Below are 17847 nucleotides of genomic sequence, written 5' to 3' on the forward strand. Positions count from 1 at the left end.
TGATATCATACAGTATTATCTTTCTCTGTCTGACTTAAGGAAACCAACACTTCAAATATGCTTAACTTTGCTAACCGTTAAAGAAATGCAAAGGAAAATATTAAGAACTGCTACTTCGTACTTAGTAAATGAGCACAAATAAAGAAAAATGTAAGCCCTGATGCCAAGAAAGTAGCTACACTCATGTACTAATCGGTGGCTTTGTAAATTGATTTAATCTCTGGGAGTAGAAGAAAACAAAACTTAATGAATGCCATAAAAGTGGGCCAAGGACCACATTCTCATTAATTTAAGTCTATAACATAATTTAAATGCAAAAATCCATGTAGTTAAAGATATCTGTTTTACTGATAGGTAAATTGCAAAAAATTTGAAAAAATGTTAAATGTCTAGGGCAGAGGAATGGTTAAAGAAATTCTGATATTTCAACTCAACAGACTCTTTATAAGTCCATTAAAATTATAAACATTAAACCCACATGAAGAAGTGTATATGTGTTGAGTAAAAATGCACATAGAATCGTGCATGTTCTATTAGTACGGCTCTCTAAAAGCTACTTACAGGTATAGATAAAAATTGGAAGAAGCCTTAGAGAAAAGCCTTAGTTATGTGATGATGTTATGGATGTATTTTTTGGTAAATCACAAATAATAAAGTATCAAGGAAAGCATGTCATACTTGGGAATTCCAAAGATTAAGATTTCTAAATACCCTAAACCAGAGTAGTGAGATGACAACATGCGCGATGTGAAATCCCTCATCCCTGACTGAGTGTGAAATGGCACTGGGATATGACCATATTCCTTTTTCTTCCATAAAAGTACTGTGGTTTAAAAAAAAAGTTATGTAGAGTGATGAATGTGAGTCTTGCTTAAACGATACAAGTGGCCTTATATTTAGAAGATACAAACTTCTCATCTGAAAAAGGCTGTCAGGTTTTTGAAAAAAGATGGTAAGCTTCTAACCCAGGTGGGCTTTGTACCCAAACTCTTTGCAGAGATTAGAATTGGGGGCAGTTGTTCTCATAAATCCGGAGTGATGGTTGGGATGAGTAGAGACGGAGAGCAGCCCTCTGCCCTTTGGTGTTGCTTTACTGTAGGGAATGAAATAGTAAAATGTTGAGGGGGCTCTGAGGGAGCAACCTACCCCCCATTTCACCCAACCCCACAAGGCACAGTGCAAGAATCTCAGAAAGGCCCATCTGAGACGATGTGCATGCTTGTCACCTGACTTGCCAAATTGCATCCCATAAGGGCGGCAACCAGCAGTGAAGTGTCAGCTGATGGCCGCGTGACATCGTACAGGCTCACACAGTGCCGTCAGTATGCTCGTGGCAGGGCTCACTCTTCACCGTCTTCCAGTTCTAGTGGCTATCCCTGGAACAAAGCATGCCGGTATCTGTGTGGCATAGACCTCATCCATTGGACAAATCTCCAAATGTCAAGAATCAATCTACAACGTGGTGAGGAGGTTGGGGAAAATCCTGCTCTCTTCACCAGGCAGGGCCAGGGAAGCTGAGGATCTGTCACACCCAGGGACAGGAAGGGACAGTTTCAACACTACTCTTGTGTTTTCCAGGGTAATTCTCTGCTGTGTATGCCCAACGTGCTCAAGGTGTACTTGGAGAATGGACAGACCAAAGCTTTCAAGTTTGAGGCACACACGACTGTGAAGGTATTCAGAATAAACTTGAATCTCTTTCCCAGTGAGAATTTGCTGGCTCCCAGGACCCCGGGGGCATCTTGCCAGGCAGCTACCTTGGTGATCTCACAACCACCATGGTCTGACCACCTGCAGTAAGCCAAGCACTGTGTTATCTCATTTAGTTGCACAAACACCCAGCAAGCTGGTATTTTAATCACCGTCTTGCAGGGGAGGAAATCAGGGCTCAGAGAGATGAAGTACCCAATACAACTCATAAGCTTTCACCCTTAGCCACTGGGATTCCCTGCCTCTTGTATGGGACTCCACCTGCTACCCAAAAGACTAGAGTCACTAAAATCCCAGGCAAGGTGTGCGGGCAGGTCCAGGCCCCTGTGAATTCTATTCTGGATGGAAGTCAGTTTGACTTTCATTTAACAAGTTCCCCCAGAGGAGATACTCTGAGGCAGGTGGTACAGAATGAGGTAGAAAGTGGTCTCTGTCTCCCAGGAGCCTGCAGTCTAGTTGAGGGAAGATGGACATTCTTGGAACTCGCAGTAGTCCAGGGCAGGACGAAGTAAGGGCTGTAGAGAGAGGGACAAGGAAGTGCCCAGCATGCAAGGGAAAGAGCACCATCTTTCTATCTGACCATGTTCTGTCCTGTCGGGACGTCAGAGAAGGCTTTGCAAGGAAGCTGGACCTGAGCCGAGCTTTGAAGGGTTTCTAAGACTTCAACAAGCACAGGTGGGGACAGGGTTTTTGAGGGGTCAGAGGATGCACATCAATCTGAAGAAGTCCCATGAACTAAGGCAGAGAGCCAGTAAGACAAGCATTGCCCAGGAAGCAGTAAACCATCCCACAGGACTGGAACACAGGCCATTTTCTCATGGGAGGAGTGGGAGACGGCACAGGCTGGCTGGGGACGGCCTCGAATGGCAGGCAACGGAGTTTGGATTTTATCCATAGACAATAAGGGATGGCACTATAGTTTCTGAACAAGGAAGCAAATAGTGTTAGAGGGAGGCACCAGGGAAGAAGCAAAAAAGGAGTTGTTCAAACATTAAAAATCGTGTAAGAGTCAACACTGAGCCCAGCTCTTCTGATACCGGGGGAAGAGCAGGTTCAGGTGGGCAAGTGCAGCTATAGGTACTGGACAGTAGCCAAGATACACACACACGCACACGCACACGCACTTGAGTGCACACATGCATACTCAATGCACGCTCACACACCAGTGTTCCCTGGCACCTCCCTTTGGCAGTTCCTAGGGCTGCCCCAAATGCTCTATCCCATTCTTATCTTGGTGTGACTGAGGAGAAGCTGGAGAAAGCCTGTCTGACCCTGGGAAGCTCAAACCCAATGGAGGAAGGGAGGGGGGAATGGATTTGTTCAGTGTTCACTACATGTCTGGCACTTCCCTGGGTACTTCCTCGTGCACTGTCTCACTCAATGCCCCCAGTAACCTTGTAAAGTGACAATTATTAACCTACTTTTCAGATGAGAACACTGGCCCAAGAGATCCCAAACTTGTCAAGGTCAGCTAGCTCCTAGCTGGCTTCCAACTTGGTCTGTTGTCTCTGAACCCTGCACTGGAGGTGGCCACGCTGCCATTCTGCATGAAAGTTGTGCAAATGCGTTAGACAAGGTGTCTACTTCTGTCATCTTTGAGCAAAGTGCATTGGAATGGAGGGGATGCTTTATTTAAAGTGAGTCCCCCTTTGGTGGCCAAAAAGACTTTGAGATGACTTACACACACCACAGGGGAATTAAAGCCAAGATGACAGATGGAGTTGGCGAAATGGGCAAGGAGTTAGCTGGTATAATACTGGTTAATTTTACTTCCCTGTAGTAGCCAAATTTTTGAAAAGCAAGTCTTTTAGCTCTTTATGACAGAGAAAGAGGGGGGTATGTAAACAAATCCCCAAATGGGTAAAAAAGGGAAAAACCATTGTCAGTTCATCAGTGACTTCTCTTCCCCACTGCCTTCTCAAGAGAAGCAAATTTCTTACATTAGAAAACCTCTTTCTCTAAATCAAGGAAAATAACATGTCATTTGACCCAGTGAACATTTAGTGACTCTTTTGTGTGTGCCGGCAAAGCTGTTGATGATACAGAAATAATTTATGCCAGGTCACTCCCTTAGGGAGCCTAGAGTCTTGGGGTGGGGCTGGGGTGAGGAGATGAGACCTGGGGTTATTTCACAAGGAGACTGTTGTGGGTACAGTGTGCTCAGAACCAGGAAATCGGGATATGAAAATGGTGTGGTGTGGGCTCTAGGAAGAGAGAGCTTCCAGCTGGGTGGCAAGGAAAGGCCCCCAGGATGTGATGGCCTATGAGGCCGACTTGGAAAGATGGACAGGAATGGGTCAGGAGTGGTAGGTGAAGACAGCTTCCCGGGCATGTGGAATGACACCAACAAAGATCCAGTGATGGGCTTCCCTGGTGGCGCAGTGGTTGAGAGTCTGCCTGCCGATGCAGGGGACGCGGGTTCGTGCCCCGGTCCGGGAAGTTCCCACATGCCGCGGAGCGGCTGGGCCCGTGAGCCATGGCCGCTGAGCCTGCGTGTCCGGAGCCTGTGCTCTGCAACGGGAGAGGCCACAACAGTGAGAAGCCCACGTACCGCAAAAAAACCCCAAACAAACAAACAAACAAAAGATCCAATGATGGGAAAGTTTGGCAAGTATATGGGGCTTGCGAGCAGGGTACATTGGAAGAAGCAGCGGAAGATAAAGTGGGAGAAGTGGGCTGGCACCTGATACTTGAGAGCCTTGAATATTAAGCTAAGGAGTCTGGATTTGGGCTAGTGGGCCATGGGGACCACTGAATATTCTTGAGCCAGGGAGAGCATGAGGAGTACAAGGCTTAGACAAGTTTCTCTAGATCAGGGGTCAGCAAACTTGTTCTGTAAAGAGGCAGATAATATTCTAGGTTTTGCAGGCCATGGGGCTTCTGTCATGGTTACTCAACTCTGCCATTGTAGAGAATGGGCATGGCTGTGTTCCCATATAACTTTAATTACAAAAACAAGCCGTGGACCAGATTTGGCCCACAGGTGATGGTTTGTCAACCCCTGCTCTAGATGCGAGGTGGCGGTCAGATGGGTGGCGGGGTGGGGTCCTTAGGGCACCACTCAACAAAGCCAGGAGAAACGTGTGAACTCAAGCCAAATGGAGAATGGAGAGAGGGGACAGAATCCAGTGAGGGGCTGTCCATCATGGCCAGCTCACAGTAGGCATTGAATTAATGTTGAGTTACAGAAGCAGATAGACCTTTCAGGACTTCGTCACTGGTCAGTTATGGAGGGCGATGGAGCAAGTGGGAAGAGGATTCAGAATCGGGAGCTGTGAGGAACAGGTAGCACCTGATGGTGTGGCACTTACTAAATCTGAGATTCTGGCAGGGCGTCTATGATGAGTCTGTGATGATTATTTATTCACTGAGTGAAAGTTTATTGAGCATCACTGAGTGCCAAGCTTTGGGAATATAATGGAGCACGAGACAAGCAAGGTTCACATTCTGGGGAAGGTTAGCATCTAGCGGCGTAAATGACAATAAGCAAGAAAACAAATAGCAGCAGCTAGCATGTATTGAACACTTGCCATCTGCCAGGTGCGATTCTAAATGCCATATATGGGGAAATTAATTTACCGCACACAACCCCTGAGAGAGGTGTGAATATTATGACCATCTTAGAGATGAAAACACTGAGGCATAGAGAGAGTAAGCACTTCATCCAGGGACACACAGCTAGTGAGTGGAAGTCTAGGTCTAGAGCCCATTCACTTAACTTTACTGTACTGTCTTATCTATTACTAGAGAACAGAGCTGTCGTTGAAGAAAATCATATCCAGTAGTGAGGAAGGAAATCAACAGGACCTGGGACAGAGAATAACAGGGGCAATCTCATTTAGATACAGCGACCAGAGAAGTTTTCTCTGAAGAGAAAGAAACAGGCCTTGTGAAGAGTGTGGGAGGAGTGTGCCTGGCAGAGGGAACAGCGTTGTGACTGCCCTGAGGCAGCAAAGACCTTGTGATGACAAGCGGCCACTGTAGTGAACGAGGAAAATGTGGCATGGCAACTCTGGTGGCACAGTATTAATTATCATGTCATCCCATCAGCCCCTCTAAATAGGCATCCTTATCCTCCATTTCATAGGAGGAAACAGGTTCAGGAGCATCAGGTTGATTTCCCATAGTTACATAGAGAGTAGGTGGTGTGATTCTGTCTGGTAAGCAGTTGATGATGCAGACTCCAGAGAGAGGATGAATCTGGAGACCTTGAAGAGAGGCATAAGGCCCCAAAGGATAGCTTCAGCCTTTCGAGTAAAGCAAGAGAGGGTGGCCGTATGGGTGGTGCTGGAGCCTTGAGGGAAGGGGAGCGGTGGGTGTAGGACCTTGAGGGGCAATGAGAAGTCCCACATGCGGCCCGTCAAGATTTGGCTGCCTGCGTTGGCAGTGGACCCGGTCAGTGTAGGCCTTTCTCTCCCCAGCTGCACCAAGGAGCAGAGGGAAAGTGAAGGGAGTCCTCCCTGCTCTGTGCCTGAACGTGAGGGCTGGCCTGTTCCTCGGTGACCCTTATGCCTCTGTGCCTGCAGGACATCATCCTCACGGTGAAGGAGAAGCTGTCGATCCGAAGTATGGAGTACTTTGCGCTGGCCCTGGAGGAGCAGTACAACATCTCACGGCTGCACCTGCTGCACGAGGAGGAGCTCATCCAGCAGGTACCACCTGCTTCTGCTCCTGGTGAGGAGATCTGGGCTGGGCAAGCTGCACGCCTCAGCCAGAACCTTTGGGTATAGGGCTGAGTGCATCTGCAGGTTTGATGCGCTTCCTTGTGCCCAGAAGGCACAGAGCTCACTCAGCCTGGTTTTTGTATGAGGTAGGCAGGCCCCTATTTTGCAGACAAGGAGACAGAGGCTTAGAGAAGTAAGGTGACTTACTCAAGGTAACACAGCCAATAGAGCTCTATCTTTTGCTTCCAGTTCTGATGACCTTCCTCTGAACCTGCTGCCTTTGAGATGTCAGGGAAGCATCTGTTGCTGTGTCTAAGCCCTTTTTGTGAGACTTGCCCTCTGAGCTCGTCCTTGACGGCAGGACAGGGCTAACACAGTCAGTCCACCTGTACCACTCAATCTTTCAGCCACTCAGTGATTTGTCATACTAGCTTTTTAAAGCCAAACACAGGTCAGTTCCATAATTTTTAAGAAGAGAAACAGCATGAGCAAGGCACGAGCTCATGAAAGCCGCTCTGAGCGTTCTTCACTGCAGATGAATTCCTACCGTGGTCACTCATCTTCTAATACTGCTGCTTACAAACCTGTTTTTAAATCACTTCTGTTCCATTAGCATTGGAAAAAGAAATCAAGTTAAATCACTAAGATCATTGAAGTGAAAAAGAAGTAAGGTACAGGAGAGAGAGAGAGAGAGAGAGATATACACACACACACACACATACACACACACATACACACACACACATAGATATGTATATACATAATGTATAATATACTATTATTTGTGGAAAAGAAAAGAATGTACATTTATAGGAGCATATATACACATAGACTGTCTCTGGAACAGTATATAAGAAACCAGACCCAGAGATTTCTTCTGGAAAGGGGTTGATGGGATCAATGGGAAACTTTGCTCTTTTGAGCCTTTTACATTTTATACCCATGGGAAAGTTAAATTGGCGGCAAAGGTCTGCACTGACTGGGGAAGCACTAAAACTGAAATCTCTGGGGACTTTCATTGTCTTTTTAAAAAAGTTGTTTTGTGGAATAACTGTGAGAACAAAAGCAGAAGGTGAATCGTGTCTCTCTTACGCATCCCAGGTGGTACAAAGGGAAGAGTCACATGACTACCGCTGCCTCTTCAGGGTGTGTTTTGTTCCCAAGGACCCCCTGGACCTCCTGAAAGAAGACCCAGTAGCCTTTGAATACCTCTATCTGCAGGTGACCCGGTCTGCCCTTCCTAAAATAACAGTGGTTGTTCTCGAAGGGGGCACATTGGGTTATTTTGAACATGAGCTCAAGGCAATTAAGCAGCTCCCTGGTAGGGATTATCTTTATCTGAGGGAGAGTGGGCCTGATTATCCCTCAGCATTCCTTTTAATGTTACTGAGTTGCTATGTTAGGAGATTTGCAATATATTAATGAAATTAAGGCTTAGTCCTCAATGTAGATGATACATTTTCTAATACCATTTAGGATCTTTAGAGTTACAGTTTTTACTGCTAAAAGGGGCATTAGTACTTCAGAGCCTTACTTCAGAAATGATGAAACTGAGTCTTGGAAAGGTCACATAATTTGCCTGGGTTCCCCATTTGATGGTGGAGCCAAAAATGGGTTCCTTGACCTCCTAGCCCGGTGTTCCACCTGCTCTACTTCCTTAGGTGAGGTTTATTATGTCATTTTTATTCTGATGGAAAAATCATTTGGGAGACATCACCATTTTACAGATGAGATAACTAGGTGTATTGATTGCCCAAAGTCTTATAAAAATGGTGGCAGCAAATAATAACAACAACAGCAGCAGTACTTTATATTTGAATAACACAGTGTCCCTATACCTGCTTTCAAATGCATTATCTAATTTAAACCTCAGAGAAGCCATGTAAGGTAGATGTGACTATCCTCATTTATCAAGGGGAAGTACCAGTGTGCAGATAGTCTTAGTCAAGTAACCAAGGTCACACAGCCCAGAATTGGCAGAGCCAGGTCTCAAAGCTGCCTTTCACCTGAGAGAACAAGGAACACAATCTGTTCTTGTTTCCCAGTTCCTCTGATCTAATCTCTCCTAGAGCTGCAGCGATGTGCTCCAGGAGCGCTTTGCCGTGGAAATGAAATGCAGCTCTGCGCTCCGGCTCGCGGCCCTGCACATCCAGGAGCGGATCTACGCATGTGCCCAGCCACAGAAGATCTCTTTGAAATACATAGAGTGAGTGGCAGGGGACTTCTGTGTCCCGCCAGCAGCAGCTGTGTTGCATTTGTAACTTGGCTGGCCCTGGGCCAGGATGGCCGAATTCACAGAAAGCTGATAGTCACCCACCTACCCATCTGTCTGTTGTCTTCCCATTCATTTCCCTCTCCACCCTGTCCAACCCAGCCTGGCTTCCCCAGATATCAGAACCTGGCTGCTCCCTCTGGGGCAGAAACCAACTCCAGATGGAACGACACAGGATCCCTTTGTAATTTCCCAGTTCCTGGGAGGACGTCTCGGGAAATCAGTTGACGACTTCAGCATAAAGCTGTTCTGAGGGCAGGAATGCCTCGAAGATTCATTTGGTGTGAACCAGTCGTGTTGCCTTAGATTCCTATTAGGGTAGTTTCAAGTCCTGAGGTTCTGATACCTCCTGATTCTCAGCTTAAAATTTCACCTTGCTCTGTGTGGTGTCACCCCGATTTGCTAACCTCTTGCCTGAGCATCAAAATCGGATGGGGAATTATATTTAAAAAAATAAAACAAATCCTTGGCCTTACCCCTGATATACTAGGTCAAATCTCTAGGGAGTGGTACCTGAGAATCTGTATTTTTAATGAGTTTGTTGGGAGGTTTTGAGGCCGTTAGGCTGGCATCATTCTGAAGCATGGCCTCAGGGATTCACAGGTGCTACGTGTTGCCCCATGAGAGTGTGCTATACAGGTGTGATGAGTAATGAGCTCCTAGAATGACCATGGGGTTTAATTCCTGAATGGCTGGTTTTTGTGGAGTGTGTGTGTGTTTGAATCGAGGGATGGATGGATAGATAGATAGATAGATAGATAATTACACAAACACACACACACTCTTCATGTATATATTTACATACACTCCACAAAACCAGCCATATATATCTTCTGCTGAAAAAGAAGCTTATAATTACAGTATTCTTAGATCACTAAGTACTGAATCAAATATAATTATGCTCTTCATTAGAGTCAAGTACACTGTAAAAATGGGCCTCCTTGTCTCCAATGTCTTGTGGCAGGAAGGATTGGGGAATAGAGAACTTTATATCTCCAACTTTGCTACGAAACATGAAAGGAAAAGACATCAAGAAAGCCATCAGCTTCCACATGAAGAGGAACCAGAATTTGCTGGAACCCAGACAGAAGGTAATGTGGCCACGGCCCCTGTCGATCACACAGCTGTCTGTTGTGAAACCTCAGGGAAAGAATTTTCAACATTGACTGCATTTTAGACAAATGAAAAACTCTGACTTCAACAGTCTTTTTCATTTTCTTTTTTCCTACTTAAGCAACTTATTTCTGCTGCCCAGCTACGTTTAAATTATCTACAGATCCTTGGGGAACTCAAGACATATGGTGGGAAAATCTTTAATGCTACTTTAATGGTATGTATTAAAGAACTGTAGGGTCCTACCCTTATAAAGGTTGCAAGAGGTTCTCTGAAGATCAATGTATCTGTTAGCCTAAAATTCCTGAGGACTGGGTCATGGACTAGAATTTGTTTGGGAAACTAAATATTATGCCATTAGGGAGTGTCTATCAAGACATTGCTTAGAGCCAGCCCTCTGACAGATGCTGGGGGAGGCAGAGCTGAATGAGATGTGATTCCCACCCTAAAATGATGGAGCAAGGCACCCAACAAGACAAAGCAAAGCCACAAGAGGCACAGGACCATTGCTGTGGGGTTTGATGACAGAGGCCACCACTGCTAGCTTCAGGTTGAGTGGGGAAGAAGGAGTTAAGGAAAGGCAAGAAGGTTGGATTTGGCCAGATTTCAGTACAGAGGAAAGGCGTTTTGAGGGCAGGGTACGTAAGTACTCCAGGTACTCCAGCTCCAGATACTCCAGGGTACCCTGGAGCTTTGGGTATAAGAAGGTAAAGAGGAAAAAATGGAAATCACGAAGGAAAGATAAGAATGTTAGACTGACTGCCATGCTGGGGCCCCGATTGTTCAGAAGAAGGGAAGAAGTAAGGGGTGGAAGGGTGAGAAGGGAAAAGAGAAGCAAAAGAGCCCCCTGCTGTGTTACCCATCCCTCCCCTGGCCTGCTTTTTGGAGCCTAGGCCTAGAGCTATGTGCTTTGCGGCAGTCAGTGATGGGGGGTGTGGCCTAAGGGAACTCTCCCTCACCACTCAGTCAGCCCCAGAACTCTCCAGCACAAAGCCAGACAATTTACCAGTTTTATATATATATTTTATAATAGCAAAACTCCTTTCAGTGCATTTGGTGTGCCTCTCAGTCATTTACAGCAGTGATGGGTCAATTTAATCAGACTGCTGAGCTAACAATGTAAATGGAAAAAGAGAATCAGTGTTTTGAGAGAAAGGAAGAGCATCAGATAGTCAGAGGAAGGGAAAAATAGATTGAGTCTTTGTACAAGTAGAGGACTAAATGGTAAAAAAGAGACTAGATCACAGCAAGGAAACTTGAAAGTACAAGAAAAACTGCCCACTTTTCCCAAGGGCTAAACCTGCCCTCTGCCAACTGTCTAGGTCCCATCCCCAGCTCCTCTTTACCTTTCCTGTCTAAGGAAAGAGCTGGTAGTGGGAGGAGAAACCAACCACGTTGAACTGGCTCAGGGTGCTTGCTGGGCACTGGGGGTTACAAATGTAGATACATGCAGACTCTGTTGTCAGGGACCTTAGCATGGAATATGACTTAAATACAAAAAATTACAGTAAGAAGTCTTACCTCAGTGCTATCAGAGAAGTGCAGAGGATATGGTGTGAAAACAACACAGAGGAAAAGGACTGTTGTGGTTTGAGGAGCAGGTCAGGCCGATGTTTTCTGTAGGCAGTAGGTTTTGATGGAAGCTTTTAAAGAAGGGTCAGGATTTCAGTAGATAGTGATGACAGGCAAGGGATTCCAAGAGGAGGGCACAGCATGAATATAGGTACATAGGTGTGAAACTGTATGGTTGTGTTTATGGAACAGGTCAAAGTCCTGTGGTTTGATTCTCTATTGTGAAGTGTATTATGGGAGATAAAGTTATACTTAATTTATCTGTAGATGGGGCCCAGGCTACCTAACTTGGTAGTCTAGGGGAGTGGTGGTGAGGACCTGAAATAAGAATCAAGGGGTTTGCAGAGAGAGGTATCATGTCCTACATGTATAATGTATTTTTTCACTAGCTTGTGAATGGAAACTAATTCCCTTTCCCGCCTTCTGCAGTTACAGGATAGAGAATCCTACATTGCCCTTCTAGTTGGAGCCAAGTATGGCATTAGCCACATTATCAACAGCAAACTCAACATCATGTCCACGTTGGCAGAGTTTGCAAACATCAGTCGTGTAGAGCTGACAGAAGAGTCTGAGAAAGTGAGCATGGTCAAAGTGCATCTTCAGAACATCAAGGTAATACATGGGGAAGAGATTTTTGAGTCCAGCTTCTGGAATCTGGGGCTAAATATTCAAGGGTAGTTTATATGAGTTTGGATATTAAGAAAGTCTAATGTCCAACATTTGCTTAAGAGGTGGAATTGTCCATCCTGTCCCACCAAAGGGAAAGTGATGAACAGGGTGCATTTTCCTGGACAGGTCCTAAAAGGTTTTTTATATAAACTGAGCTGGACCATATACTTTCCTGATGGGTTCAGAAACTTAGATGGGAGCACCAGAGGGTTTTATTACATGCATGGGACCAGAATGGCTGCCCAGGATTTTGGGTGGCAGCAGTTAAAATGGGTAAGTGGTGTGAGGTGCTTCCTGAGCCTCTCTGGAAGGCCCTACAGTTATCCTGCCTTCCTTTGATTTAATCCCAGCATGCTCAGGGCTGGTGCTTCATTCTTCTTATCCCCCTCTCCTCCTTCTCTGCTCGCTCCTGCTTCTTTTCCTTTTCCAGGTCAGGTCTTGAAGGGTCCCCATGGTATGAATGAACAGGGTAGGGTGGTTGGGATAGGGGGACAGGAGACATTGTGGAGATTGGATGGGAGGATCCCACTGTGCATGTGTGAGTGTGTGTGCATGCATGTGTGGTTGTGGGTGTGCACACGTGTGCACACTCATTTCAAGTCTTGTAGATGAGAAAATGGGACACCAGGGGGCCTGCCTGTGGACCGTGGCTGGATTTAGTTGGAATCTCTCACTGGCGCCACATGGCCTTGTTGCCAGTCTTCAGACTATCCCTTAGCCCTTTATAAACATAAGAGCTCTCTTTACTTTCAAAGGTTCTGACTTTGCTGCTGGAATCCAACAGTGCAAAAGACCTAGCCTGCCTGATTGCTGGGTACTACAGGCTATATGTCGACCCAGTTACCTCCGTTTTCCTCTGGCCGGGAAACAAACAACAGGTGCACCGGGTATCCGCTGAAGAAGGTGAGGCGCTGAGGCTTGCCCCAGTAAGGACAGGCCCACTTCACTGCCTTGTAGGTCAGGGCAGCCTAAAAGGAGGGGGTACATTGAATGGAGCTGAGACTCCAAGTGGAAGTAAGCAGTTGATCTTTCCAAAATCCTAAATAGAGAAGCTTTCTTTGTACCTGAGAGTCCCCTAGAGCCAAAGAAGGCTTTGGAAGGTCTCTGATTCCCTGCAGTATTTTCTAAAATCATCTCTAAGATCCACTGCATTTTATCTTTCTTTGCCAGTAAAACAAGATGTCAGTTATTTGTTCAGAAAATACAGCTGACCTAGCTTCTCATCCCATTCCTGGGCACTCTTTTGCATTTTCTTGAATTATAATAAAAATTCTCAACCTCACATGTTTAGAAGAAGGGGGTACCTGGAGATAGAAGGGAAAATCATACGATGTAAGGAATGAAGTAGGGGAGGCCAGATGAGATGAACATTTTCCCAGGCCAACTCCCAGTTTCTACCAGGCTTTGCTTCAGCACTACTTTTTTTTTAATTGGGGTATAGCTGTTTTACAATGTTGTGTTAGCTTCTACCGCGCAGCAAAGTGGAGTTCCCTGTGCTCTATGGCAGGTTCTCATTAGTTATCTATTTTATACATATTAGTTAGTGTGTATATGTCAATCCCAACCTCCCAGTTCACCCCCCTCCTTTCCTCCCTTGGTGCTTCAGCACTATTGATGCAGCATTTTCCCAGTGGTTTGCTGGTAAATGTTTAACAACTGTCTCTGCAGGGATAAAACAAAACAAAACAGAATTCTAATTTGAAGCAATTGCCTATTTCCATGGCATAAACACTCCCCACTGACTAATTTCAAGCCCCCGATGTGCTGTCACTGAACATGAAGGTGGGGAGAGGTGCTCAGTAGCGCACCATCACATGGCATTTCCTCCATGTGGATAAAATAGGCATAAGTAATCATAGATACTGGATGAGACTAAAGTAAAATAATTAGGAAGTGAAGATTTTGTGTGCTTGTTACCTTTGTCTTTCACACAATTTATGAACAAGGGATGATACTTCTGAATATGGTCAGGGAGACAGCGCCCCATGGAGTGGTGCTGTTGTGGAGGCCGGCTGGGGGCGCAGGGCAGGCGGCAGTGGTCACAGGAGGCCTCCAGAGCAGGAGGTATTTGAAAGAGGTCATGAAGAACATGGTGGAGTTAACCAGGCAAAGAAGGGAGGAGAGATCCCTTGAAGCAGAGGGGACACAATGGAGGCATGACACGAAGGGTAAGGTCGTGATGTGTGAGAAGCTCCCTGTAGTGGCTGGAGCATGGGAAGGCTGCAGTGGGTGACCAGGCTGCTGAGAAGGGGTGGGGGCTGCACTGTGACAGGGTGACAAAGTTGCTGAGGAGGGGTATGGGCCATCCTGTTAGAGGGTGACCAGGCTGCTGAGGGGATCAGGGCCATCCTGTGAGAGGCCCCAACCTTAGTAGGAGAGCTTAGGTGCTTCCCTGTAGACAAGAGAAGCCAAAAGAGGGTTTAAATAGAGTGTAATGTGATCAGAGAGAAGTTTAGAAGGATCACACCTGGAGGCTATGGTGCATGAGAAATTGGAGACCTGACTCAATGCCCCCCCGACACTCTCACCATGAATCCCTCCCAAGTACCAGCAGTGGATGACTTTTAACTTTCCTAAAAGCCCTGTGGCACCAGTAGGTCCCTAGGCCAGGCTTCAGAATGGTGCCAGCCTAGCAGCCTCAGAACCTCCAATAAAGTTGCTAAAATACAGATTCCTGGGCCTCACTCCCTAGATATCAGACTCAGTTCATCAGGGCTAGGTCCAGGGATCTATTCTGTTTTGTTTTTTTAAATATGATTCCCTATCTGATTTTGATGCCCAGTCAGGACAACAGAGCTGAGAGTTTTAGGAGGGCCTTAGGAAACCAACTAAATACCCAGATGTTTCCATGGACAGACAGATCTCCTTGGAGATGGAGGTAATCCTGTCTCCTTTAGATGTGGGAAAGGAGACTTGACACTGTGGGGAGAACATGGAATTTGGAGTCCCATGGACCCTGTGTCAGTCAGTGTAGCATGACCTGGGCCTGTCACCCTTCTGAACCTCAGTCCTCTCATCTGGAAACTGGGAGGGCAGGCAGAGAGGGGGCGAAAGGATACATAAGCCTCTGCCTGTCCCCAAATGCTGTTTTGTAACCCTTGGTGTCTCCTGTGTTTCAGGCTACGAATCCAGGGCATGCAGTGACTCCGAGGAGTCCTCTGAAGTGGACTGCGTGTTGGAGCCCCTCTCTGACAGACACCTGCTGAAGCTGGGCCCCTGCAGACCACTTGTAGAAGAGGAGCAGCCTCCTGGGGACAGCTCCACGCCTGAGGTGGCCGAGAAAGGCCCAAGCACCTGCGGGGCCAGCAGCAAAACAGACAGTGCTGAGTCTGAGGCCTCGGACTCAGCCAACGCTGAGAGCCAAGGCTGCAGGACCAGTGGCTCAAGCGAGTCCATGGATGCCCTGGAAGAGGATGACCTGGACGCCTGCTCCTCCAGCAGCTCCGGCTTCTTCCACCTGGGCTCAGTAGGCTTCCCAGAGAATCTTGATTCTGACAGCCAAGAGGAGAGAAGCAGGATCGAAACCAGTGGCTTTCTCTGTCTCCTGGACCTGGCTCGGAGAGCCAACCCTGAGTGCCAGAAGACAGAGTTTTCTGAGAATCCCGCTCCTGAGACCTTCAGCTGGGGACCGGAACTGAGCGCGGTCAGGCTGGACCCCAGGATGTACGAGGGCAGCCAGATTGACTACTACAACCTGTGCACCAATGTCTCCCCCGCCAGCCACCTGAGTGACAGCTCGGACAGCATAGCTTCCCGGCAGGGTCGGGGCCTGGCAGCCTGGGCCCAGCAGGGAGGGCCTGAGGCCCAGCCCAGCTCCACGCTGCAAGCGCTGGCCCTGTGCCTGCCGCTGGCCTTGGAGGATGGCAGTTCGGATGAGGAATACTATGATGCAGCTGACAAGCTCACACCCCCAGATGCCTTCTCAGGTGAGCCCTCCCTCGCAGGTCTGTGGACTGTGCAGGCAGCTCCTCAGTACCCACCGGGGTCAGGGGCCAAGCTTGATGGGAAAACAGGTAGGTAGAGCACGGTCCTTGTTCTCTTTTGAGGTGGGCCAGCTGGGCTCAGTGGATCACATTACAGGCATACCGACTTCAAGTAAGGGCTACAAGGGAGGTTCAGAGAACTGTGGGCAGGCAGGGATGGGTGGCATTAATTCAGCAGTGGGAATCAGGGAAGGCTTCCCAGAAGAGGCAGCAAATGGGCCAGGCGTTGTAAGATGGACAGAATTTACACAGAAAGAAAAGGGTTTGACAGCCCAGCAGAGGGAAGCAGCTGTGCCATTGTTGACCCCAAAGCTTTAAATGAGGCCTTGAAACAAAAAGAACCTAACTGACAGGCTGTTGGTGGCCCTGAAGGGACCCGGACATAAGGCAGGGGGATCATGTTTCTTTCCGGATCCTCATCCCTTCCTCCACAAAGGGTGTGGGGTGTCTTTCCGCACAGAATGACTTCCTAAGCTGACCAGAGATCCTTGCGGGACATTTACACACACACACACACACACACACACACACACACACACACACACTCTCTCTCTCACTCTGAACTCTGAAGAAAAAAATTAGAAAATAGCACACAGACATTAGGGGTGACCTACTAAGAGCTGGGGAAGCTGCAGCCCTCTTCTTTGTTCCAGCCCTTTCCTGTTGCGCCCTGCCCTCTAGTGGTTTCCCGTTGCTCGTGGGAGAAAGGCCAGCTTCTTAGCAGCCCCTGCAAGGCTTCTTGAGGCCCTCTGTGACATGGCCTCTGCCTGTTTCTCTCCTTCCCCCTGAGCCCTCTCCATGCATTCCTGCCACACAGACCTCCTTGCCATTCTTTGAAAGTGCCCAGTTCTTTTCTACTTCCAGCCTTTGCACATGCTGCTCTTTCCACCTGAAACATTCCTCACCCTGATCTTTGTTTGCTGATGCCCATCCATCTATCAGGCCTCAAATTCACTTCCTCTGGGAATATTAACCAGACTGCCAGGACTAGGGCAGGTCTCCCCATCCCTGTCACACACCCTGGGTGCTTCCTGCCTGGCACTTAGCACTGCCTGTAGTTGCATATTTATTTGTGTGATTTTTGTATTGATGTTTCTCTCCTTCACTAAACCGAAAACTCCTTCGAGTGGGAACTGTGCGTTTCACACTCATCTCTGTGTCCTGGCACATAGTGCCTGGCGGTTGCTGCTAAATGGATAAATGAATGCACTCTCCACCATCTACCCTGACTTCGTTAATTGACCTAGAAACCTATGGCCAGATTGTGCCCTGCTTCCCACAGAACCCAGCCAACTGCCATCCATGCCCCCAGCCTTGCCCTTCTGGCTCAGCCATTATGCTAGAGGCAAGATGGGCGTGAGACAGACCATCAGTCAAGGCCTTCCTTTATCGGAGTCCAGTCAGGGATATAAGGTCCACACTGGACACTCCTTCTTTTACAGAGAGCTAGTGAGGTGCTGGGGAGACAGCCCAGACCTGGGACTCCTGAGCCTGAGGTCTGGTCTGGCCCCTGACTCAGTGTGGAAGCCTCTCCCTTTTCAGGCTTCAGAAACACCCTTGGTCAGTGGCTGTAGGTGGCCTAGAGCGGCAATTCCAAAACGTGGCTGGAATTCCAAAACATCGAAATCACCCAAGGGACCTGTTTAAAATACTGTATATTCCTAGATCCCAGCCTCAGAGATTCTGATTTAGGAGGTCTGAGGAGCAGCCTAGGATTTGATGAAGTTTTTAATAAAGTTCAGCCAGGGTGCAAAACACTGGTCTGAGTCTAAGAGCCCTCTGATTCTCAGGTGCTAGCCTGTGATCTTAATTCCTTCTGGCTGATTCCCAGGACTTCTTCACAAAAGTGCATCTCCTTGCAGAA

General features: G+C 47.4%; 1 protein-coding gene across 1 annotated transcript in view; it reads left to right on the forward strand.

The window, feature by feature from the left end:
• The window catches only part of FRMPD1 (FERM and PDZ domain containing 1), an 84578-nt gene that overhangs the window by 63383 nt on the left and 3348 nt on the right, over positions 1-17847 (forward strand). Inside the window, exons 8-16 of the mRNA XM_019949125.3 lie at positions 1579-1674; positions 6237-6362; positions 7476-7595; positions 8444-8580; positions 9611-9737; positions 9881-9976; positions 11761-11943; positions 12756-12903; positions 15120-15926. Of these exons, the coding sequence (XP_019804684.1) occupies positions 1579-1674; positions 6237-6362; positions 7476-7595; positions 8444-8580; positions 9611-9737; positions 9881-9976; positions 11761-11943; positions 12756-12903; positions 15120-15926 (1840 nt within the window). The remainder of the gene's footprint in view (positions 1-1578; positions 1675-6236; positions 6363-7475; positions 7596-8443; positions 8581-9610; positions 9738-9880; positions 9977-11760; positions 11944-12755; positions 12904-15119; positions 15927-17847) is intronic.

The sequence above is a fragment of the Tursiops truncatus genome, chromosome 6 (assembly GCF_011762595.2).
Source record: "Tursiops truncatus isolate mTurTru1 chromosome 6, mTurTru1.mat.Y, whole genome shotgun sequence".
NCBI classification, from domain to species: domain Eukaryota; kingdom Metazoa; phylum Chordata; class Mammalia; order Artiodactyla; family Delphinidae; genus Tursiops; species Tursiops truncatus.